This window comes from Vigna umbellata, chromosome 2, assembly GCF_029865625.1.
Source record: "Vigna umbellata cultivar VRB3 chromosome 2, Vumbellata_1.0, whole genome shotgun sequence".
NCBI classification, from domain to species: Eukaryota; Viridiplantae; Streptophyta; class Magnoliopsida; order Fabales; family Fabaceae; genus Vigna; species Vigna umbellata.
In genome coordinates this window covers 15,848,697-15,875,401 of record NC_142166.1, presented here as the reverse complement: position 1 = coordinate 15,875,401, position 26,705 = coordinate 15,848,697, and the positions used below count along the sequence as shown (strand labels likewise).

Below are 26,705 nucleotides of genomic sequence, written 5' to 3'. Positions count from 1 at the left end.
TATAATCATGATAAATAGGGTAACCCTTGACACACTATAATGATGATAAAATAGGATAAATATCCTAACACTCCTCCTCAAGCTGGAGCATACAAATTGTATGTACCAAGCTTGGAACAAATAAACTCAATCCGAGGACCCCTTAATGACTTGGTCAATACATCTGCGAGTTGATCGTTTGACCCAATAAACTCAGTACATATTTCTTTGGTCAACAACTTTTCAGGAACAAAATGACAATCAATTTCTATATGTTTAGTCCTGTCGTGAAACACTGCATTTGATGCAATGTGGAGAGCAGCTTGATTGTCGCAATACATCTTCATAGTATGGATGTCACAAAATTTAACCTCTTTAAGGAATTGTTTCACCCATATAAGTTCACATGTCAGTGATGCCATTGCCCTATACTCGGCTTCCGCGGTTGATCGAGGTACTACATTCTGTTTCTTACTTTTCCATGAAATAAGGTTTCCTCCCAGAAAAAACACAATATCCTGTAGTAGACCGTCTATCAATAGGTGAACCTGCCCAATCTGCATCACAATACCTAGAGACCTGAATGCTTCCTTTATCTTCATATAACAATCCTTGCCCGGGAGCCTTCTTTACATACCTTAGAATGCGAATGAGAGCATTCCAATGGTCAACACATGGAGCCTGCATGAACTGACTAACCACTCCAACTGCAAATGATAGATCTGGCCTTGTAACAGTGAGATAAATCAGTTTCCCAACCAGCCTCCTATACCTCTCTGGATCGGAGAATAATTCACCTTCTTCTTTTCTTAATTTCTGGTTTGGGTCCATGGGACTGTCTACCGGTCTACAATCAATCATGCCTGTTTCTTATAATATATCAAGAGCATACTTCCTTTGGGAGATTACAACTCCATCTTTCGATTGCGCTACTTCAATGCCTAAGAAGTATTTGAGACTTCCAAGATCCTTGGTTTGAAAATGTCTACACAAGTACCCTTTTAGTTGAGATATTCCAACAACATCATTTCTTGTAATGACAATATCATCAACATATACTATTAAGTAAACATATTTCCCGAGAGAAGAATGACAATAAAAAACTGAATGGTCTGCTTTACTGCGTTTTAGCCCAAATTTTTGAACAATTGAGCTAAACTTTCCAAACCAAGCACGTGGGGATTGCTTGAGGCCATATAGAGATCGATGCAATTTGCATACCATACCAGACTCCCCCTGAGCAACAAACCCTGGAGGTTGCTCCATATAAACTTCTTCCTCAAGATCACCCTGTAGGAAGGCATTCTTAATATCCAATTGATGAAGTGGCCAGTGACAAATGGCTGCCATGGTAAAGAAGAGACCAATAGTAGTCATCTTGGCTACAGGAGAGAAAGGGTCACAATAATCAAGACCATAAACCTGAGTGTAACCTTTTGCAACAAGCCGAGCTTTGAGCCGATCATTTTCACCATCAGGGCCAACTTTAACTGCATACACCCATCGACAACCAACCGCCTTTTTTCTGGGGGAAGGGGCACCAGCTCTCAAGTATTACTGTGGTCAAGAGCCTGCATTTCTGCAATCATAGCTTGTTGCCATCCAGGATGATCAAGTACTTCTTTCACATTCTTGGGTATAACAACAGAGGACAATGAGGATAAAAGAGAAAAATAGGAGGGCGACAATCGATGATATCTTAGAAAATTATAAATGGGATGAGGGTTTCGAGTGGAACGAGTACCTTTTCTGAGGGCAATAGGTGATGCTGAATCATTTGCACCAGGAGGCGTGGGAGGAGGTGACGAGGGAGAAGAATCTGAAGTAGGAGATTCACCATTGTCTTGGGGAGGTGGACTATATCCATTAGGGCCCTGTGTGGGATGATATCAGTATGTGGAGAAACAGGTGTAGAAGGATTGTGATCAAGACTTGGAATGACAGAGACAGTGGAGCTATTTGACTCAGCCATTGGAATAGGAAGGACCTGCTAGAGGATAGAAACATCCTGAACAGATGGAGAGAAGTAAGGAGTCTGTTCAAAGAATGTGACATTGACAGACATGTAATACTTCTTAGTTTCAGGAGAGTAACACCGATATCCTTTTTGATGTCGAGAATAGCCTAAGAAGACACATTTGAGAGCGCGAGCGGAAAGTTTGTCTAGACCTGGAGACATGTCATGAACAAAACATACACAGCCAAACACTCGGGGAGATGTATGAAAGAGAGGATCATTAGGAAACAAAATGGAGAAAGGGACTTTATTATCAAGAGAGGAGGAGGGCATCCTATTAATAAGATAACATGCAGTTAAGATGACATCCCCCAGTGATGGACAGGAATATGGGCACCAAGCAAAAGGGTACGAGCAGTTTCAACCAAGTGTCCATTTTTTCGTTCTGCTATACCATTTTGCTGTGGTGTAAGATACCATGGGAACTCAAGATGGCAGAAAAGGAGGATGAGAAATACTCTTTTGCATTATCACTTCTTAATATTTTGATTACTTGACCAAATTGATTCTTGATTTCATTAAAAAAGGATGTAAAGATAGCTAACAATTAAGAACGATTTTTCATAAGATAAACCCAAGTACATCTTGAATATTCATCAATAAAGGTAACAAAATATCTAAAAGCAAAGGAGGAGATACGTCTAACATGTTTTCCTAATTGACATGACTCACATTATAAGGTTTGGAGACCACTAAGTTCAGGACACATCTTTTTTAATTTGGACAAATGAGGATGATCAAGTCGATCATGTAGCACTTTAGGATTAGGAGCAGCAACACAGGACACCCTTGGACGAGATCTAAAATGGTATAATTCGCCAGCTTCATATCCTTCTCCAATCTGTCTCCCCGAACCACGCTCCTGTATAATAAAAGATTTATGATCAAAGGTTATTGAACAATTTAACATTTTAGTATTGGGAGATTGAGATGGTTGTGCCAAGCTGTTAGACTTTAACCTTAAATACTCTTGACATTCATCCTCAGAAAACATAGAAGTTGAAGTTTCAGTCTTCGAAGTGGAAGTTTCAGTCTTCGAAATATTGGCGGTTTTGGAAGGGAAACCATGTAAGGAGTAGCAATTCTCTTGAGTATGACCCATCCTTTTACAGTATGTGCATTGAAGACGTCTCCGACCTCTTCGTCCTGCTCCTCTAGTGCCACGTCCTCCTCTTCCTCGTGTGGCAACCATGACAGATGGTTCCACTAGTTCATGCGCTTCTTGAGTTTGAGGTACTGGGACACGCAGAAGGCGAGTGGTCAATGTTTCCATAGAGGGGACCTCATGACTAGTTAGAAGTTGATCTCTGAGATGATCAAAATCGGGATGTAGGGCACGAAGGATCAACACCATGTAAAATTTGTCAAGTTTCTTTTTGATATCCTCTAATGGATCTACTTCCAAAAACATCCTAAGTTCTTCGACAACAGATTGGGCTTCAGCCATGAAGGACACCATATCATGGTCTACCATTTTAAGAGATGCAAGCTTGTTCGTAGTGTCATAGAGACGTTGAATATCGTTGGCATAAATGCTTTGGGCTTTCTTCCAAAAGGAGTGACAAGTTTTGAAAGCCCTTAGATATAAGAAGTTTGGGTTCCACTGATTGCCATAACAGGGCACACAACTGGAAATCTGCTTGTTTCCACTGATCAGCTTTTTCAGTAGGCACATGGCTTCCATCTCGCTCAAGGTGGTCATAATGCCCTTGGCCAAGGAACCACATTTCAACGACAACAAACCATGATAGATAATTTTTTCCATTTAGCTTCTCGGAGGTAATTGATGGACTTCCAGAGAAGGAAAGAGTACTGCCAGACGCCATTTCTGAAGAAGACGAATAGTACTAGCGAGGAAGAAGAAAACCCTAAGGGTTTAGACGAAGGAAACTGTGACTGTGATGGACGACGGTGGCCGGCAACGGCTGGCGGTGGCCGGACGGTGGCCGGCGACGGACGACGGTGGCCGACGGTGGACGGTGGCGGGCGACGAAGAACTGTGGCGCCGAACAAATATATATTACGAGACAGAAACCAAAGCGGGATCGACCCGCTCTGATACCAATTTAAGATTGAAACTGTAAATTAATTCTAGAGGGCTTAATTGATCCCTCTCACAATCTTCTATTTATAAGAATAAATTGTACACAAGTACATGATAAATAGGGTAATCCTAGACACAATATAATCATGATAAATAGCGTAACCCTTGACACACTATAATGATGATAAAATAGGATAAATATCCTAACACTCTCCCTCAAGCTGGAGCATACAAATTGTATGTACCAAGCTTGGAACAAATAAACTCAATCCGATATTTGTGTGTATCTCCCAAACCTAAATGGATCAATTGAGATCTGCTGAGTGAATTTGTACACTGAAGAAATTTATTCAAGTTTCTGAATCTGAATTCATGTGTTAACGGGGGAAATTCCATTTCTTAGCTGCACTATGATCAATTCAAGACCAAGATAGATTTTTTCTATATAAATTGTGATCTGCTGAGTGAATTTGTACACAAGAAATTATTCCGGTATCTAATGTCAATTTTTAGAATTAATAGGGGAAAACGGTCACTCATGGTTATGATTAAGCTACTTCTTTTATTACTAGTTTTCTCTGATTAGATGTTTTGCTTTCCTGCAAGTGTTAAATGGTCTTGGTTATAAACTTTGTTTTTGCACATGCAGAAAGACAATGTAAGGAACCAGCGTGAAAATGTTATCTTGATGATAGCAAATAAGCAGTCTAGACTTGGAATACCTGCCGAAACTGATCCAGTGAGTTCTTTTATGAATCCATTTTGGTGTAGTTTTACTATTTGGAGTATTATTTAATTTTCAGTTTATAGACATTCTATTTTTATTTTATTATCTGTCTTAAAAGACACATAATTGTTTATAATCAGACTTTCAGTGACGGATGGAAAAAACTTTAGCTTGAAGTTGGTTGGTATTGACAAATAGAAGCAAACTAGTTCTTACTTACTATGGTCTGGCAGTGATATAGTAACAGCTTTTTGAAATTTAGAATTTTGTTCTTTGCTGTTGATCTCAAGGTGTAGTTCAATTGTTTACTATGCCTCAAACGAGAATATAAACTTTTTCTTTAGTCCTAGAAACTTGATCTTTGCTCACTGAAACAATGATAGCTTTTGTTCCTCAACATTATAATAAGTGATTCCCACGCCATTGGTTAGCTACCATCCAAGGTACAACTTTTGTACCCACTTTTTGTAATTCAGTACGAAAAACATGGTTAAATGAGGTTGTAGTCTCTTAAGAGAAATAATCTCTCTAGTGCGCTTTTCACACCTATGTAGAAGGATCTCTCATGTAATTTCTGATTAAGTGCATCTCCCATACTCTCGTGGGCAGAGCTGCATCCCTGTGGGCGGACCTTTTGTGTGTCTCCCACACACGTGTGGTGCAAGTTAAATTTATAATTATGCGTTTTTAACTTTATTCTAATATAATTCTCACATGTATCTCTATGATAAGTTCAAACCGCCAAATACTAATTGCTTCAAATAGTTCAAAGGCAGCAACAATCTACATGAATAAATAATTTTGGATGTCCTTTATTAATTAGTGTCAATATTTTATTGTGCGTCACTCAAGGGGTGTAACTTAATTGGTTGAACATAAATTGAATCAAATAAATCTTACGAATTTTTATTATGATATGTAACGATAACCCACATGAAATATTAAACTTATATGAACGAATACTACAGTTGAACTCCAAAGCCCTAAAGAACATAATTTACAACAAAATAGTGATCACAATTTAGATCAATTTAAGTCTTAAGGGCAAAGGAATCATAAGCGGTCAATCATATACAACAAAATCTTATTAAGGCATAGAGGATGTTTCTCTGCCCAAAATTCTTTTAAGCATCCATATATTAGACATTGATCACTTCCTCTCTTACATTGAATGATGCTGTTAGAATATGTAATAAATATATCTGTTGTTAGAATATTTATTTAATGTAGGTGGCTAGCAGTTGTACCTATGCACTGTTAGCATTAATTACCTAGATATTCTTGATGTAATTTTCTTCTATGAATAATAAAGGTCATATGGGAGATAATCAATCACTTAAGTTCTTTTCATATTCTCAGTCTCAAGTTGGTATCAAAGCAGGTCGATCCTTCTTTGTAGCGACTGTCAGCAGTTGGCAATCACATTAGTCTTACATAGTTTGCCAGTCATTGCTGGCTGGCAGCCATGTCTACTGTCCATTGACCATCGTCATTAGCTGTCAGCAACCTTATTATCACTGAAACAACTCCTTGCCCTTGTTTCTGTAGTTTCATCTTTGATTGAGAGGCTCCTCTCTCCTCTCTCTCATACTCTTCCTCCTCTACTATTTTCCATCTTTTGTAGTTGGCACTGGCTTGGGAGTGTAGATTGTAGCTTGTAATTCTGATTGTTGGTGAATTCTTTTTTAAATATTTCTTCCTTTTCTCAAAGTGGATACAAATGTCGTCTATGTTCTTTTTGATAGAGAATTGACCACACTCAAGATAAAGGCTTATCCTGGCATGGTTTTCCTAGCAAGACAACGAACATCTCCAAATCTAATAAGGTTGAACCACATTTTTCTTATGAAGAATATCAATAATATCTCAGTTTGAAGTCCAAGAACCAAGCACGATCTTTCACTAGTTTGTGAATAGCTTGCATATCTCAAAACTTGGAATGTCGAAGTTCTTGAATAATTGACTCAGGTGATTTCGATTACATTTATGATAATGCTTTTCTTTCATTTCTCATCCTAAAATTCCTTATGTTATTACTTTAGCCTATGGATGTAGTTACTTCTGAAGGGGTTGGTCAAATCTCCCTTTTTTATTGTCTTTGAACCTAAAACATGTTCTTTTTGTCCCTAATTCTCCTTTTAACCTAAGTTCTGTTAGTCAATTAACTAAATCCTTAAATTTTTCTATAACCTTTGATGCAAATTCTCTTGTTATTCAAGACCGCAATACAGGTCAATGGATTGGTGAGGGAAATGAATCTAGGGGACTTTACTATCTAGGCACTAGATCGTCAATTTCTTGTTTAGCATCCCCATCTCCTAGGCTTCTACATGGTAGTTTGGCTCATCCATATTTATCAAAATTAAAAAGGATGATTCCCAATTTTGCAAACTCCAAGTCTTAGAATGAGTCATGTCAATTAGGGAAACATATTTTTTTTTTGCTAGAAAGAGATGAATCGTGGTGCAACTCTATCTTGTCTATATTTCATTATGATATTTGGGGTCGGAGTCAAGTTTCATTGTTTGGGTTTCATTATTTTGTTACTTTTTGTTGAAATAATTAGAAAATCCATGTAATCATTAAGTTTAAGGTAGGAAGTTGAGTGTTAGATAACCTCTGCACCTAGTTCTTTGTCCAAGTAGCTTAGGGCAATGCTTTTAATGTTCAGTCTTTCTATTGTATAAATCTTCTTCTAATATAAATAAAGAACTATAAGAGGGGTTCTTTATGCCGTTTAGAATATATTTTTCTCCATTTTAATCTTAAGTTGGTATCGGAGTGGGTCGATCACGCTCTGGTTTCTGTCTTGTCTTATCCACCAGTGTTAGTTATTGCTTTCTGCATATGTTCGACGCCGTTTGATACTGTCTACGGTTGTCCAGCCCCTATCTACAACTGTCCACTACCGTTTTTAGTTGTTCAACACTATCAACCACTGTTCTCTACCATTTCGTTGCAGTCCGCGGTTGTTCGCTGCTGTTCGTCGTTGCAGTTTCGCCCGGTGACCACCAGATTTGGATAGCCTCTCCAAGCGACAACCAACCTCGTTGGTGTCGAGGGCTAGTTCTCTGCCATGCATCACCACACACACTGTCTTTGTTTGCTGCACCCATGCGCGTCACCTCCAAAGTTGTTGCCGAACCTTCCTTTCTCTGTTTTTACCCTCACAACTTCATTTCAGTGAAGTTCAGAAGCTATCCTTGAAGAAAACCCAGTTTCCTTGTTTTTGTTGCTTCCCTTCATTGTTATTTTTATTAGAAATGGCAATTAGAGGTGCTATTTCATTCTTTTTAAGACCCTCAATTACTTTCAAGAAGCTAAATGGGACAAATTATCTATCTTGGTATGCTGTCGTCGAAATGTGGTTTCTTGGCCAAGGACATCATGACTACCTTGAGCAAGATGGAATCCACATGTCTGCTAAAAAAGAGGGACTTGATTGTCTTGTATACAAGCCATGATTGTTGAAATGCAGTTCCTTGAACAAAATTATATATGGGAGTTGGTTCTTCTTCCACTTGGAAAGAAGACAATTGGCTGTTGTTGGGCCTATTCGATAAAAAAATGGACCTAATTGTGAAGTTGATCACCTTAAAGCTCGATTGCTCTCAAAAGGATATATCTGTATCTGTGTGCTTGACTATCTTGATTCTTTCTCCCAGATGGCAAAATGAATACTATCAGACTTTTCCTTGCCATGGCAACCTTTCATCATTGACCTCTTCATCAATTAGGTATTAAGAATGCTTTTCTACGTGGCGATCTTGAAGAAGTCCACATGAAGCAACCATCTTGTTTCGTTTCTTAGGGGGGAGTTTGGTTTGGTTTGCAAATTTCGTTGCTCTCTCTATGGTCTCAAGCAATCTCCATGTGCTTGGTTTGGGAAATTAAACCACAATGTCCAAACATTTGGGTAGAAAAGCAATGAGGCAAGTCATTTTGTTTCTATTGTCACACCTCCCTTGGAAAATGTGTCTACTTAATGTTGTATGTTGGCAATATATTATTTATGGGAATGATGGTGCTAGACATCTTAGTTGAAGGAACACTTATGTAATCATATTTAGACCAAGGATTTTGGAAGTCTAAAATATTTCTTGGCTAGAAGTCACTCAAGCAAAGAAAGGAGTTGTAATTTGTAAAAGGAAATATGCTTTTGACATCCTAAAAGAGACGAACATGATTGATTCTAAACCAATGGATTGTCCTATGGATAGAAATAAGAAATCAATGATAGTACAAGGAGAAGATTTCTTTGACTTGGAAAGATATATAAGGCTGGTTGGGAAACTTGTTTATCTTACCATTGCTAGATCAAATTTGTCTTTTATAGGAGTTATGATTTAACTCATGCAAAATTTTTCTATTAATCATTGGCGACTTTCATTCCACAATACTTGGCGACACTTTAGTCAACTCACTTGTTGGTCAAAACCCTTCAATATATAGAACCTTGCTAGAATTTGATATCATGTTTAAAATTAAATTTTAAGTTTGACTCAATATTACGAAGGCTTGCACTCATATTATTGTTTCACCCTAATTCTCTAAGTGGGATGTCCAACAAAAAGCAAAAACTAAATAACATTTAGTTGGTGGGCCTTAGCTCTTGAAGGTGTCAGGGTTAAGTTTTATCCAAATTCACTTCAAAACTTAACTCTTCTTTCTATCTTTTCTTTATTATTCTAATCCTTACTGATCATGCGTGGAGACATCCTGGTCCATTATTCATTGTTTCTTCATTATGACTTATGATGGGTTTGTACCTTATGCTTGAATATTATAATAGCACTTTCAATATCTTTTTGATAAACTCTTCCAAGTTTGTATCTTGAGTCTACTGGTAATGATTATTGAATCTTTATAAGGTTGCTTAAATTCTTGAGTTTGACATGAAAATGTAAATCTTGCGTGATAGGTGTTTAACAACTTCTACATTGTAGGTATACTGAGTATGGTCCTTTGGTAAATGTACAATACATTGCTTTGTGACATTCCGTTCTTTTTGTTGAATTTTGTAATGTGCAGAAAATAGATGAGAAAACAATCAATGAAGTATTCTTGAAGGTGCTAGATAACTATATCAGGTGGTGCAGATACTTGAGAATTCGTCTTGCTTGGAATAGGTTATTACTTCAACTTACTCATTCTTTGAATGGCTTTCCTCTTTCATATTTTATTTGATTGCATTCCATTTAATGTGCTTCGTGCAGTTTATTTCATATTTTATTTGATTGCATTCCATTTAATGCTTCGTGCAGTTTAGAGGCTATTAACCGGGATAGGAAGCTTTCTTTGGTTTCCTTGTATTTTCTTATTTGGGGTGAAGCTGCAAATGTCCGTTTTCTTCCTGAGTGTATTTGCTATATATTCCACAATGTAAGTCTCTTATTGTGCTCTTTATAGTATAGGTCATCCCTCCATTAGCATTGTTAGTTTATTTTCACTAATAGAAAGGGCATGTTTTTTGTTAGTTTCTTTGTGAAGTTCATTGAAATAAGCTATAAAAATGCTTATAAAATTGTCACAAGGTCCTTTTTTAGCTCTCGTTAGCTGTTACCGACACCTCTTTAGAATAGATCATGTTAAGTAAGCTACTTATACTTTTAAGAACTTATTATAAAAAGTGTTTGGCCCAACCTTTTCTCAAGGAGAAAAGAAGTGCTGGGCCATACATACCCTAGCAACACAGTCACTTCCCTGTCACTAGTGTTTTATGAATAAATTGTGGTCTTCTTGACTTTGTTGGTACCCTTAGGTGGTTGTACCCTTTATGAATCTTCATTGCCTCACTAGCCTTATATTACATAGAAAGCCAGCCTTATAATGTAAGGTTGGTACCTACTTACATACTATAATTTGATTATATCTTTATTTGATGTGGGATTTTTGACACACCCTTTCTTGTCCAATGACATTGCACTATATGCTTGGATAAATCGGTGAATGAATATTTATCATTCCCAACTTGCATGTGAGATCATGAAGTCACTCAGTGGGAAGACCTTTTGTAAACAAATTTGCCAGCTAAAGCCCAGATGGGACGTAGGAAGTAATGATATGGCCGCTATCTAGTTTCTCTTTGTTAAAATTTTGATCTATCTCTTTGTGATTGGTCCTTTCATACTGAACTAGATTGTGAACAATGCTGATAGCTACTTATTATCACAATACATGATAGTAGGTTCTTCACATGCTACTTTAAGATCATTTAGAATAACCTTTAGCCATAACAATTGTTGGAAGTCCCACGTCGACTAGAGATAAGGTCAATTTAGAGTATATAAGTGAGTGCAAATTTCACCTTACAAATCGGTTTTGTGGGGTTGAGTTAGGCTTAAAGTTCACTTTTTAACATGGTATCAGAGCCAGGTTAGAGCCTATCCTAACGATATTTGTTGTTTGTTGGACATATTGTTCCACCTGCTATCGGACCACCCATTAATGTCTAGTCTTACGCTTGAGATGTATATACCTCGGCGTGATGGGGTGTGTTGGAAGTCCCACATCGACTAGAGATAAGGCCAATTTAGATTATATAACTGGGTGTAAACTTCACCTTATAAGCCGGTTTTGTGGGATTGAGCTAGGCTTAAAGTCCACTTCTTAACCGCAATTAACACACCCCTTGTGCTATAATAATGTGACTTTGAGCATAACTCAACTTTACAAAATAGACTTGTACAGTTAGAGTTGTCTTCAGTGTTGTTGAAAGGCAATTATGGTGGCATAATGGCAGAAATTAGAATTGGATTTCCAGCTTGCTACCATGACATGGCAGTGGCTATTTGGGTTCTCATTGTGGCCGCTTTTTGCATCACGAAAATGTAGGAGGCAGATGTGCGGTGACACATGTGTGAAGATTCTACAGGAGCATGAGAGAAACCCTGGTGTGCACCGTGTGCACCGGCGCATGAGATAAACTCTAAAGTGCAACAACCCATGAGAGAAATCTATTGGGCTATTGCTTCATACACCCCATTAATTTCTACCTAGACCCCACAAATTTTGGAATTTCAACTCTTTTCTCTTGATCTTTTGTTGGGTTATCAGCTTAAATTATCATATTCTTAAAAGTTTGATCTTACCCGACCCAGTAAAAACATTACAAGTTAACCTAATATCTATCTACATTACAACAACATTTTTATTCATTGTTGGCACTTGCCACTGCTGGCACTATTGTTTGCCACCCTGGCCATCAATGACACACACATCTGCTTGCCACTGTCGCTCGCCACCACTGGCCATCCTGCTCTAGCTGCCACTAAGACTATTACCATTAAATTTTTGTTTTTTTTTAATTATCTATATGCATATATCATATTTCTTTTAAGTGCAATGTTTCCACCATAACCCGTTATAGTTTTTTGTTATAATTTCATAAGTGAATTTTGGGTCTTTGATATTTTGTGATATTTGATATCGATAACACTAGTTGTCTTCATTGTTGTAAATTAAACATGTATTGTTGGAAGTTTCACATCGACTAGAGATAAAATTAATTTAAAGTATATATGTGAGTGCAAGACTCATCTTACGAGTCGGTTTTGTGGGGTTGAGTTAGACTTAAAATCTACTACTTAACATGGTATTAGAGCCATTACTTAGAGCCTATCCTAGAAAGATTTTTGTTTGTTGGGCATATCATTCCACCTATTGTTGGGCTGTTATCGAATCACCCATTAATGTCTAGTCTCACACATAAGATGTATATACCTCGACGTGAGGAGAATATGGTTGAAGTCCCACAATGATTAAAGATAAGGTCAATTTAGAATATATATATATAGGTGCAAACCTCATCTTACAAACCGATTTTGTGGTGTTTTAAAGTCCACTTAACATGCATGAAAAGATTTCTTCGTTTTGTATTTAGCGGTAGTGTCTAACTTATACAAATTTAAGCTACTAATAGGTAAGTGTTACTTGTACCCTCTTGAAAAAGAAGGGTTGTTATTTCAAACCTCCTTATTTTTGAAACATTTTATTAAAATCCTTAAGTAAATTGACACTGTGATCTACCTGTTAAAATTAAATTGTATATTTTGAATTGAAAGGGTTAGACACAATAAGATTGTTTGTCTCTTGTTCTTATCTTCCTTTTATGGAAGTATTCCTGATCAGTGATCACTTTTTTTCTGATGAATATGTGTTGTGTTGCTCTGTGCTTTGATTTTACTGAGGTTATTCGCATTTTCATAATATTAAATATTTTAGGTAGATGAAGTTTAGTTATAAACATTTCAAATCACTTTTAATGCTAAATTTTTTATCCATGATTTGTTATATAGATGGCCAAAGAGTTGGATGCTATTTTGGATCATCCAGAAGCTGCACCTGCACTCAGCTGCGTAACTGATGACGGTTCTGCAAAATTCCTTGAGAAAATAATTTGTCCCATATATAACACGCTAGCTGCAGTGAGTTGCTTTATTCACTCTCTTATTATAATGCAATTTTATGTTCCAAATCTTATTATGCATTAGTGTTCAAATTTTGTTTTTCATTTATTTGTTGGTTTTGCTTTGCTACAAGACTTCAAATTGAAATGTTGTATGCTTCTTGTTACGGACCATTATTATAATGATAAAAAGAGATGCAAAAATATGATGGTACTGGAAAATTGTATGTTATTTGCAATTGGAAATTACAAAAGGTGGAAACCTACAATTGCCTAGAGTGTAGCTCCTCTATCGGGAAATCAGATCATAACCCTCTCACCCTCTTTCCCTTCTCTTTCATGAGACTAAATAATAAAAATATTCTCCTCCGGCTAACAATTTCCGCACTACTCATGCCAACTCTATTTTTGTAACAACCTTCCCTATCACTGGTGTAAAATCCGTAGGAATTGTTATGGATTTTTTTATTTCTTTTTATGTATTCCATCACTAGGCATTGAGTCCCCCTAAAATCTTATGCAGGAAGCTAGTAGAAACAACAATGGGAAAGCTGCACATTCAGCATGGAGGAATTATGATGACTTCAATGAATACTTTTGGTTAGCCACTTTGATACCGCATAATGTTTTTCCTTTTAGGTGGACTTATTCTAATTTGCAATAATATGTAGGTCGCCTGCTTGTTTTGAATTAAGTTGGCCAATGAGACTGGATTCTCCGTTCTTGCGGAAACCTACACCTTCAAAAAGGTCAAAAAGGGTCAGTTATAACTTCTTTTCAACTGTTATTTTTATTGATTTTTCTTCATAATTATGATGTTTATATTATTTCTTTTCTTGTATGCTCAATGTTTCGTTTCCAGACTGGTAAAAGCAGTTTTGTTGAGCATAGGACATTTCTTCACCTGTATCGAAGCTTCCATCGACTTTGGATCTTCTTGGCACTAATGTTTCAGGTTCCTTTCTTGTCATCCATAGTTTACTCTGAAGTTTGAACTCTGATTATGGATTTAGGAAGCACCATCATCTTTTTGGATGTTTTTAACACTTTTAGGACACAACACTTGACAGACTTTTGACACATGCCCACTACCTCAACCATGTTGCAATTAAGTTTTTTCTTTTGTCTTTTTTTACTTGGACGTTTTGACGCATTTTGCACATCTCACGACATGGCTGGAACATGATTTAATAGACCAAGTCAACACCTATTATTGAACAAAGACTGCTATGAGTATTGCTTATCACAAAACAGATTTAGTTCGGTTGTGTCTAATTCCTGTTTTATGCAGGCTTTGACTATCATTGCTTTCGATCATGGACATATCAATTTGGATACTTTTAAAACAATACTTAGCATTGGGCCATCATTTGCTATCATGAATTTTGCCAAAAGTAAGATGTTTCTGTTTCTGTAGTTATTACTTGTTAAAATGGCTAGTGTTTCTTAAAATATTGTTGTTATGTTATGATGAATAGGTTTCTTAGATGTGTTACTTACATTTGGGGCATACACGACTGCAAGGGGGATGGCTGTTTCAAGACTAGTGATAAGGTTTTTTTGGGGTGGCTTGACTTCTGTTGCAGTAACATATCTTTACCTGTGAGTTTATAATCCTCCCTTTACTATTTTGTCATGTAATTAACAGAGTTATCTTGTGGGAATGAACAGGTTGAGCTGTCCAGCATTGTTTATGAGGCAGTGATTGCATGAATGTGTTGATGCTGATATTTACAGAATTAATATACTTGGTCATACGCGTTTTTAGTGAAAAACTACGACCAAGATATAATATAAATGCAAACGAAGCAGACTACTTCAATTGTTAAGACTAAAAACTTTTTTACATGCATGAGTGTGCTAAATAATACTCAACAGCAGAATTCATATATGCACAGACACACACACAACACAATTTGAATGTACAAAACTTGGAATGGAACAAATAAGCTAATGTGGTCCTCTCAATGCCTTTGTCAAGATGTCTGTTAGTTGATTATTTGAGCTGATGGATTCAATCATGAAAAATACTGGATTAGTACTACTTGAAATACTTGATTAGAGGCTATGAATGACAACTTGGTTGTCATAATACTTGAATAAATGAGATGAAGCAAAACGATTTATATTTTCCTTAGACTGTTACACTTCTACTGATGTATTTATAGAATACAAAGAAAGGGCAAGACACTTGCCTAAAACCCTGACCTTAAAGTTGTGTTCTCATACATAAAAAATAATGAATGAAAAACAGTTGAAAATAAGAATGATTTTATTATTCTCAATCATATCAATTACATTCTCCTTTGCTCTATTTGTAACAATCTAATCTTCTAAAATAGGAAAATAGTGAAACAAAATAATCTAGAAGATTACACATGTATTTTCTCTAATTAGGAAGATTTTATAGATATCTTCTTTAATTAAGAAGATATTTCCTTTAATTACAAAAAAAACATTACATTTCAACACTTCTCCTCAAGCTGGAGTATATAGATCATGTGTACTAAGTTTAGAACATATAAATTGAATTCTTGGTCCCTTTAGACATTTAGTCAGAATGTTTGCAAGTTGTTCATTAGAGCTGACAATCTAATTAATAAGTGCCAACCTAATGCAACTGTAATGGCCGAGTTAGACACACATTGGAAGTATTACAGAATAAAGGGAGATTCAGTCTCTGGATGCAGGTAATGCATGACAGATACAATCATGCTCTAATATTGGGGTATTTATCTATTTTTATAGTTGATTGAAATACAACTTTAGATAATTAACTATTGGCTTCAAAACATTTTAACTTCGGGTACTGAAATTGCATGATGTAACTGCATGAACCACCATACCCTGATGTGGCTGCCTTACCAAATTTGCTCTCAGACTATCTGGAGCAATGAGGCTGTTTCCTGTCCTGCCTCCGCACCTAGGTGGCTATATAAACTGCAATTAACAAACCTGGTAATTTGGAGTACATCTCAGCTATGTTAATATTCGTCATAATTTTTCTTAATTGCAGGAAAGTTTTGCAAGAGAGAAATAGTCGTAACACTGATAATTCATTCTATTTCCGGATATACCTTCTTGTTCTTGGTGTTTATGCTGCAGTACGACTATGCTTTGCACTGTTGCTCAAATTTCCAGCTTGTCATGCACTTTCAGAAATGTCTGATCAGTCATTCTTTCAGTTTTTCAAATGGATTTATCAAGTGGGTTATTTTACTATTTACTTTTGACTTGTTTATTTTTGAGTTATTTCTGTTATGTTATGACTTGGTAATGACACCTTTTTGATGACATAATTCAGGAACGATATTATGTTGGACGTGGTCTTTATGAGGGAATAAGTGATTACTGCAGGTAGGTTTTCTTGCTGAAAATGAAATCTTGTGAAAAACATTTACTAATAACATGAGACACCTATTTAATTGTTTGTTTCTGGGTTTGTAACTTCAATGCATTGAGCCTTCAAAAAATCTTTCTAAAAGAACATGTGATCTACTGCTCTTGAAGCTTGTCAATTATGCATGTTGTTATTGTGACCATTAGCAGAGTGTTGATGACTTATATTGGTTGTTATTAACATTTTTTTTGCATTTTTTTTCATTCTGTGTATATCAGTAGTTCAGTTAGCTATTCCTTTCAGGCACTGTTTGCCACTAGCTGAGTTAGGGTTATTTAGAACTTAGCTGCTCTACCTCTTCATCTACAAGTACTGTGTAGAAGCTACATGTACAAGCTGAGATAATTTTACAGAATACGTGTTTCACCTTTTTTGTTGTCAGCAGTGCTGCTTCTGTGATATTGATTTTTCAATTGTAATTTCACTCATCTGTTTTAAGTGCCGCAGGTATGTGGCCTTTTGGTTGGTGGTACTTGCCTGCAAATTCACTTTTGCTTACTTTCTCCAGGCATGTCATATTTTCCTACTATTTTATAATTCAAATTTATTTCCTTTGTACAAATGTACAAATGAAAAATAAACATGACCTCATTTTCATTTTATTCATAACTACAAGATAAAGATATGATAATTGCAATAAACTTATTTTGTTAGTGGACACATTTAATAACCTTTCTAGTAAATAAATATTCTATTTTTTCAATATATAGTGAAAAAATACATTTATTTATTTATTTATAAAGATATTGATGTAATTTTGGTAATAAAATACCAATATTAGGAGCAGAGAAAACTGGAGAGGAAAATTAATTCATTTTTTTCTTTTCACTTCACTTGATTTTGACTTTCTTTATATTATTAAAAGAGTTTAAAAATTTAAAATAAATAAATTATAAAGTACAACTGACAAGAAGGTTAAACATGTTCAAAACATAACTTGATGAAGTGTGTTATTATGAATGTTATTTAGTGAACCATTAAAATGATAATAAAGTGGTTTTTTTTTCTTAATTTAATTAATTTAACTTTATATAATTTATTTTTTATTATGTATTGTACTGCTTTATTATATTGTGAAAGTTAAATTTAATATTTTCTATAAATAAATATTTTTTTTTTCTGAATTTTAATTTTCTAATTTTTTAATTAAATACATTTTCCATTTATTGGATATGCTAGTAAATTCATTTTATAACTTAAGAAAATCTAATTTTCTACTTTTGTTTTATTTTATTTCCATATAGTGTATAATTGAAAAGTCAAAAAAAAGTGAAAACTGGGCAATTTGAAAGCAATGGCCGTATAATGAAAAGCCCATTTTCATTTGATAGGGATAAAATCTCATGAATATAAGTATGTAAATAACATCTTATTTGTATAGTAAATTGTATGTGTAAAAATTAAAAATGTCATTACTAATTGTCATGTATTTCTAATTCCTAATATTACAGATTAAACCTCTTGTTGAACCTACCAATATTATTGTTGATCTTCCGTCCTTGACTTACTCATGGCATGATTTCATCTCAAAGAGTAAGTATATTATGTTATTATTTGATTTTGGTTTAGTGGGTTAATTTTAATGTATTGGTCTTTTCTGTACAGCATTTTTTTATATTAAAGATCACTATGAACCTTGTCAGCCTAGTGTGTTATATATTTTTAAATATATTTTTTGTCTAATAAACCTTTACAATTTAATTTGATTCTTTTAAATTATAGATTAATTGATTAAAAAATGAAATGGAAGGTTGGTGGAACTGAAATCTTTTAGGTGATAGAGCAAATTTCTACTATTATAGATGGTAACGTAACTGGAATATGAAGATATTTTTCTATGTATGGTCCTCTTCTGTCTAAAAGAACACATCATTCTTAATGTATGTTGAAGGTGTATTTCTCACTATTAAATAATCTTAGTGTCCTTGATCGTTAATTTTATCTCGGTTAATTTCTTTGCTCGTAATATAAGTGATATAATATACAAAAATATGTCTTTTTAACTGATTTGTGATTTTAAATTTGCAGACAATAACAATGCCTTCACTATTGTTAGCTTGTGGGCTCCTGTTGTGGCTGTGAGTTTTCTTTTTTCTTCATTTGTGTCAATATGAGCAAACTGGTACTTGATCATGCTATAATTGATTTTGAGATTGGTTTATGTTCGCATTAGACAAGATGTGTCCAATTTTTGGTCCTAATTATAATAAGTCCGTCTTTGAGATGTTTTAGTTGTTAATTATCTTTTATACGTGTTGAAAGTCTCACATCGATTAGTGATAAGATCAATTTAGAATATATAAGTGAGTGTAACTCATATTACAAGCCAATTATATGGGATTGAGTTAGACTTGAAATTCACCTTTTTTCATTACATCAGAGTCTATACTAGCAAAATTTTTTGTTTGTTGGGCATATTGTTCCATCTGTTTTCAGACCATTCATTAATGTCTAGTCCCACATACGAGATGCATATTGACTAGTGACAAGACCAATTTAGAGTATACAAGTGGGTGTAAACCTCATTTTATAAGTCAATTTTGTGAGCTTGAGGTAGGTTTAAAGTCCACTTTTTCACAATACCAATAGTTTATTGTGAACCTAATTGATGAGGTGTCCACTAATTCCATATGCTCTTAGATGCATTTATTAGCCTATAAACAACATAAGTCATATCCACTGGTCTAAAGAAAATCACCTCTTTAATTATGTTAGTGTCATGAAATATTACCACAACTAAAATAAATGAAAGATCTGGATTCCACAAGACATGCACAACCCAATTACAAAGCCAAATATAAAGACTGAAATAAATGTTAGTATACTATAGTTATTTTGTATTGTACAGCTGTAGGTTCTATTGTAGTGTATCTCTTTTATTTTCTTCTCCAGCTGTGAAGTGTAAAATAGCTGTCAGTCACTGACATGTATAAATATGTAACTGAAACATGATTCAATGTGATGTTAATAAAATACGTTTAGTTCATTCTCTGTTTTTTCTGTTCACCTTGTTCATGAATAAACAACAGCTACAAACTAACATAACCATCTAAGAATTATAAAATAACAGTAAAATGATTGATTCTGAAACTATAATGTAATTTTATTTGTACAGAATATTCAACACTTAGACAAGACTAATACCCCCTCAAACTCAAGGTGAGGGATGTGAAATAAAATCCTGAACTGTGTTTTGAGTGAAGAAACTGAAAGCCTGTAGGCTTGGTAAGAGAATCAACCAACTGGTCTAGACTGGGAATGTGATAAGCTTCAAGCTGGTAAGACAAGACTTGATCTCGAACACAAAAATTCAATTTCCATATTTTTCGTTCTGGAGTAAAAGGCAAAACAAAGTGGAGAAGGAAATACACAATTTCTTTTCAAAAGAGTTTGAGTCCGTAATATTTCAGTAGAAGCTTGAGCCAGACTCCAGTATTCAACTTTAGTGCTTGAACGAGTAATGACACCACACCACCAAGAAACAAGATTGGTACCCAAAAAAATAGCCTAGTCTGAGGTGGATTACCGATCATCAATATCAAAAACCCGATCCATATTACACATAGGAAGTAGCATTAAGATATCGTAAAATCCTTTTAAGAGTGCAGTGTGCATCCAACGGATTAGCCATAAGCTGACAAATCTTATTTACATCATAGCTAATATAAGGGTGTTAGAATTGCAAGAAAGACATGAATTTGAATACAAGAATGTTTAATCTTTTGAGAGTTGTAATGTACCGAAAATAAGTCCAGTATATTGGCACTTGAATAATTACACACTTTTATGTTCTTTCTATACCAGAACAAATATATAGAAGAAAAGACTGTTGAGAGCAATTACCATCAGTTACAAAATAGTTACCTACAGTTACAAACTTGCATAACCAATTAATTTAAAATAAAAGGTATGAAACAGTAATAAAGTGGCACAACCAGTAAAAGATTTATTAAAAGCAAAATCTATGTAATATATAACACTAATACACCAACCCTTCGCTGTCGAGCGTGGCAATGCATCACAACCCCGCTTTGGCAGTGATCACCTATTGAGATTGCCTCTTCATCCTCTTTCTGGATCTCTCCTCGTTGATTCGATCGGACCCCTTTGGTGTTTTAGGGTTTTTCTCTCTCTTCATCCATGGCGTCTTTTGCTGCCCATTCCACTTCCGATATCTCTTCTGCCACCAGTATGTCTGACCCGCCAGTCTTTACTAACTTTTTCAATGTGCCCTTGCCCATTGATAAGTTGGATGACACTAATTATGCGACTTGGGTGTCAGACAATAAACTCTGGCTTGAGAGTTAGGTATCTTGATCATCTTACTCAAAAAGTGATTGATATTGCTCAGCTAGGTATGGTTCTCAAGAATACCATTCAATCTTCTTGAAAACAAGTGTTTTGTGCCTACGGTACCTGTTCAGAAGTTTGGAAACAAGCCAAATTATTATACACTAACAATACTCAACGTCTTTATCGTGTTTGTTACGATCTTTTCAATGTTGTTGCTCCTCGAAATTAGGACTCTAGCTAATTATTTGGGTAAGATTCATGCTCTTTTTCATGAATTTAGCAAGTTATTACCTGATACCTCTACTCCCTTAGAAATGTTGTTCATGGTATTAGCTTTACACAGACTAACTGATAAATATTTCCATGTCCGTGATCAAATTTTGGGTTCCCTTGTTATACCCAATTTTACTTTTACTTGTTCCACCCTTTTCCATGTGCCAAGTAAACCTATCAATGATATACCTGTTTTTGCCGAGTATGCACTTCAACATGGTGATTGCATTTGCTCTCGCAAGCCAGGAAAATGTCATCACAAATGTGACCATTGTGACAAACTAGGTGACAAGATTGACAGGTGTTATGCATTACATATTTGTCCTCCTCGCTTTGTTGTTGATGCTCAGACTGATTCCCCTTCAAAATCATCTACTACGAATCCTCCTCCATTTGATACCATTGATAAATCTCCGCTCTTCAATGAATTTCTTAAATGGTGTGAGGATCGTAAGCCCTCTAGTTCCACTGAATCTGTTGCACGCTTAGGTACATTGTTTGTTAGTACTCAGTCTTCGTTTATTGGTCCTTAGGTTCTTGACATAGGAGCCACAAATTACATTACTCGTAACGAATCTTTGTTGGAACTGTTATCCTTTTTCCTCTTTTATCCGATTATAATGTTTTTTATGTCCCTGATCTCCTTTTAACGTATTATCCATTAGTCGTCTAACTCGTTCTCTTAGATTGTGTTATTTCTTTTATCAAAACTTCTGAATGTGAGTCTCATGGTCGATATCATCTCCACTCTTCTACACATATTGGCACAATTATGGAGTCTCCGTCTCTCCTTCATGCTGAACTAGGTCATCCTTGTCTAGCCAAATTGCAACAACTTGTTCCCAGCTTGTCCAAGTTGTCTAGTTTGGTGTGTAAGTCATTTCAATTTGAGAAACATAGTCATAGTACCTTTCCTAGTAGTGTCTCCCAACATGTTTCATCTCCTTTTGCTTTAGTTCTGTCAGACATTTGGAGTCCTAATTGTGTTAAGTCTAATTTAGGTTTTCAATATTATGTTACTTTTATTGATGATTATTCCAATCATTCTTGATTATATTTTTAATGAAAAATCGTTTTGGTTTATATTATATCTTTAAAACTTCTTATAATTAAATTAAAACTCAGTTTGATGTATTTATTCAAACTTTGCAAAGTGATAATGACCATGAATATCTTTCAAATTCTTTTAAACAAATTTATGGATTGGATTATAGTGATACTTTTTCTCTAGTTACAAAGATGATTTTTGTTCGTTTATTTCTAGCCATGACTGTTCTTCAACAATAACCTCTTTGTCAATTGGATGTCGAAAATGATTTCTTCAATGCATATTTGCAAGAAGAAATTTGTATCGAGCAGCCTTTTGAAGTTCGATAATCTTTATATGGCCTAAAACAATCTCTTAGGGCTAGGTTTAGAATTTTTAACAGCGTTGTTCAATAATTTGGCATGACTCAAGGTAAGCCAGATCAACTCTTTTACAATCACTCAAATGTTGGATGTGTCTATTTGATATTATAGGTTGATTACATTGTTCTTACATGTAGTGACCACCGTGACATCTCCCACATGAAACAACACCTTTTCCATCATTTCAGACCAAAGATCTTGGCAAACTTATATATTTCTTGGGTATCGTGGTAGCACAATCTAAGGATGATATTCTTATATCTCAAAGGAAGTATACATTAGATATTTTAGAGGAAACTGGGTTGATGAATTCAAAATCTGTTTACACACCCATGGATCCTAATACCAAACTTCTACCAAATCAGGGGGAGCCTATTTTAGATCTTGAGAAATATAGAATGTGGCTGGGAAATAAATTAACTTACAATTACTCGTCCTGACATATTCTTTGTAGTCAGTGTGGTGAGTCAATTTCTCAATTCCCCATGTGAAGATCATTGGAATGTAGTCATCTATATATTGAAGTACATTAAAAGATCTCTTGGAAATTTTTTTTTATATGGTTCCAATAACCATACAAAAGTTGTTTTTATTTCGATGCGGATTGGGAAAGATGTCATTTTTAAAGAAGATCTACCTTTGGGTATTGTGTAACTTGATTTCTTGGAAGAGTAAGAAACAATGTTTTGTGGCAAGATCAAAGTGCAAAAACAAAATATAGAGCTATGGCCTCAACCACTTATGAACTTGTTTGGCTTAAGCAATTGCTTAGAGAGTACAATTTGGAGATGTTTCTTTAATGATACTTATATGTGACAATTAGGCAGCTCTTCATGTTAATTTTAATCTTGTGTTTGATGAGAGGTCCAAATACATTGAAATTGACTATCATTTCATTCGAGAGAAGATTGTATCTTGAGACTTTAAAACTGAGTTCGTTAACTTAAATGATCAGTTAGAAGATATTTTCACTAAGCCGTTAAGAGGACCAAAAATTGATTTTATTTGTATGAAGTTTGATACATATGATTTATATGCACCAACTTGAGAAGGAGTGTTAAATATATTGCATTTTATGTTAATTAGGGAAACATAGCTTCTATTGTTATCTAGGGAAACATAGACATTTGATATTGTTGATATTTTTTGTAACAATATCTTCTATTTAACCATATTTATGTTTGGTTGCCACATAGTTTTTCTCTATATTCAACATATCTTATAATAACATGTTGGAAATTGGAATTTCTTAGGAGATAAAAGTTTCTCTAGTGTTTATTTTTCCAAGTAGCCTTAATACTTGATGCTATGTTTTCTAAATTATTTCCTCTGACGATCGTGATCTTAAGAGCTAATAGCTATGATTTTCATATAATTGTTTATTTTCTGTTTTCATGCATATATGTCTACGACCTTGCTAATGCACTCTCATTCTACAGATTTATCTCATGGATATTCTGATTTTTTACACTGTAATGTCTGCAATTGTTGGTGGTGTGATTGGTGCACGGGCTCGGCTAGGCGAGGTATTTGAGTTCCAAATTGACATCATTTTCTGGATTTAGCTTGTTTAATTTCATTCTTTCAATGTGTTTCGAACAAGCCTGAAAAAGGTCACTTAACTCATTTGATGTATTGAAATGTAAATTCTCCGTTGAAAGTCTCTTAAAATCTCCCTCCTTTAATTTTTCATATTTTCTTACATTTTCTTTCATAATCTTCAATTACATTGATCTTAATGGACTCTAATGATCCTGGTATGCTCCTTTGCTTGAAAACTTTTACAAGAGGTATCCAATTTCTTGTGAAAAGAAATATTTACTTTTGGATCATTTCATTTTTATGTTTTACTTAGGTGCAGTTCTATGCCTTGTGGGAAATATAAGTAAAGGTAGAAGAGGTGTTTGGGCTTTATATCTAACTCGGGTACATGGTAAAAAGTGTGGGATGTAAGGGAAGAGTGCTACAAAAGTTGCTTACCAAGAAAGGGGTTGAATTGGTTAAGCTTAAAATAAGATTTTGGTTTGTGAAATTTTCTTAGAAATTTGTTAAGAAGTAGACTTTAAGCCTAATTCAACTTCACAAAACCGGTTATATATTATAAATGGACCAGTAGATGTGAGACTTCCAACACATCCTCCTCACGCTAAGGTATAGACATATCGAGTGTGAGATTAGACATTAAGTTGTGGAACAATATGCCCAACAAACAACAAATATCGCTAGGATAGACTCTAACATGACTCTGATACGATGTTAAGAAGTGGACTTCAATCCTAACTCAACCTCACAAAATCGGTTTATAGGATGAGGTTTGCATCCACTTATATATTATAAATTGACCTTATCTCTAGTCGATATGGGACTTCCAACAAACTTATTGATTAACAATTTGAAACATGTAGCTTTGGATCTTTAACTATATTTTTTGTATACTATGCACTCAAGCCATATTCTTAGAAAGTTGGTTTAGGCCTAATTATGTCAGGTTTGCTTAAGGTTGGGATCATCCTGTCAACTGAAGTTTGCTCCAACACACAGGGTTCGGATCATCCTGTCAACTGAAGTTTGCTCCATTGATTATGGGGTTGGAAGTCACACATCGACTAGAGATAAAGCAAAACTATAGTATATAAGTGGGTGAAAACCTTACATTAGAAATTGATTTTTGTGGGGTTGAGTTGGAAGCTCTGTTTTCGCTTGAAGAGTAGCCACCGACGCCACTGTCCGACCACCGTGACTGTCACTGTAGCCGATTGGGTTCGTTGATGGGGCAGAAAGGTGTGCCCAACTCCGGCGAACACAACACTGGAAATCGCTATGGGAAAGATGTTGCCATCGTCGCCAACTTGTGTAGGCCATGCGCTTAGTTCAGGCAAGAGCCACGGGTCGGTGACATCTCATTTGGCCTAGATTTGTATAGATCTAGGTTTTAAATTCTACAACTTTTCTCGGTGTAACCACACATTGTCGTTGTCTCGGATAAGGTCACTGGAGACACCTGATTGCGTTTTACGTGATGTCTGAAGTAAAAATTAATTCTTTGGGTCCTAATGATCTTCCAAATATGGTGGGTGCCTATCGTTTTGATGAGTACATTCGAAGGATTCTCAAGGGACGTTCAAGATTGGATCACAGATGGAGGAGGGGTAGGGCCAGACGATACTCATTTTCCAATATAGAGTACTTTTTCATTAAAAAAGTATTTTGCTGCATGCTATGACCTTGAAAGGAGGATATTTAATACAAAACAAGACTTCTTTTTTGTATCAGAATATCACGGAATCCTGAAGGGAATTTGGATTGAAAATTATGTAAAATAGATGCTTCCACACTTGCTGAAGTCGTGGAAAGAGGAAGAATTTTTAAATTTCTCCATGGCTTGAATCATGAGTATAACCCAATCTGAGTACAAATCTTAGGAAGAGATAAATTATCATGTTTGTCCTTGCAAGATGCCCAAGATCTAAGCAATAAAGCCACCATAGTCCACAGTGAGGAAGAAGACAAATCTTTTGGCAAAAAGTATAAAAGAAGAAAACAACCCAATTCGACTCTAGAGCAAGAAAAATTGTCTAATCCGGAGGTGATCCCTAAAGATATCAGTGAGGAGGTAAGTATTACTGAGGAAAGAAAATCATGTACCAAATATCCTATTTCTCAGTTTGTTTGCACTAGTAATCTCTCTTATAAGCACAAAAGCTTTATTGCTGCCATTGACGCCACATAAATTCCTACCTCAATCCAGGAGGCCATGAAACTTGAACATTGGAATCAAGCCATGAAAGAACAGATGAATGCATTAGAAAGAAATTCAACTTGGGAAATTGTTGATAAGTCAAGAGACTAGAAGGTAGTAGGGTGTAGATGGATATTCACAGTGAAAGATAAGGCAAATGGGACAATAGAAAGATATAAAGCTAGATTGGTGGCAAAAGGATATAACTAAACCTATGGGATTGACTATGAGGAGATGTTTGCCCTAGTGACAAAGATGAATACAGTTCGAGTTGTTCTCGCTTTGGCTGCTCATTTTGGATGGAAGAATGTCTTTCCTAATGGAAATCTAGAAGAGGAAGTGTACTTGGGATTGCCCTAGGTTCTGAAGTGAAAAATGAAAGAAACAAGGTATGCCTCCTGAAGAAAGCATTGTAT

The 26,705-nt window shown here is 35.2% G+C and overlaps 1 protein-coding gene across 1 annotated transcript in view; it reads left to right on the top strand.

Moving 5' to 3' along the window:
* Positions 1–26,705, top strand: part of GSL8 (glucan synthase-like 8) — a 65,914-nt gene that overhangs the window by 7,163 nt on the left and 32,046 nt on the right. Inside the window, exons 8-22 of the mRNA XM_088106275.1 lie at positions 4,690–4,779; positions 9,799–9,896; positions 10,032–10,149; positions 13,065–13,193; positions 13,698–13,774; positions 13,846–13,933; positions 14,037–14,129; positions 14,466–14,568; positions 14,653–14,776; positions 16,191–16,380; positions 16,479–16,531; positions 17,022–17,082; positions 18,026–18,107; positions 18,603–18,652; positions 23,990–24,076. Coding sequence (XP_087962401.1) covers positions 4,690–4,779; positions 9,799–9,896; positions 10,032–10,149; positions 13,065–13,193; positions 13,698–13,774; positions 13,846–13,933; positions 14,037–14,129; positions 14,466–14,568; positions 14,653–14,776; positions 16,191–16,380; positions 16,479–16,531; positions 17,022–17,082; positions 18,026–18,107; positions 18,603–18,652; positions 23,990–24,076 — 1,443 coding nt within the window. The remainder of the gene's footprint in view (positions 1–4,689; positions 4,780–9,798; positions 9,897–10,031; positions 10,150–13,064; positions 13,194–13,697; positions 13,775–13,845; positions 13,934–14,036; positions 14,130–14,465; positions 14,569–14,652; positions 14,777–16,190; positions 16,381–16,478; positions 16,532–17,021; positions 17,083–18,025; positions 18,108–18,602; positions 18,653–23,989; positions 24,077–26,705) is intronic.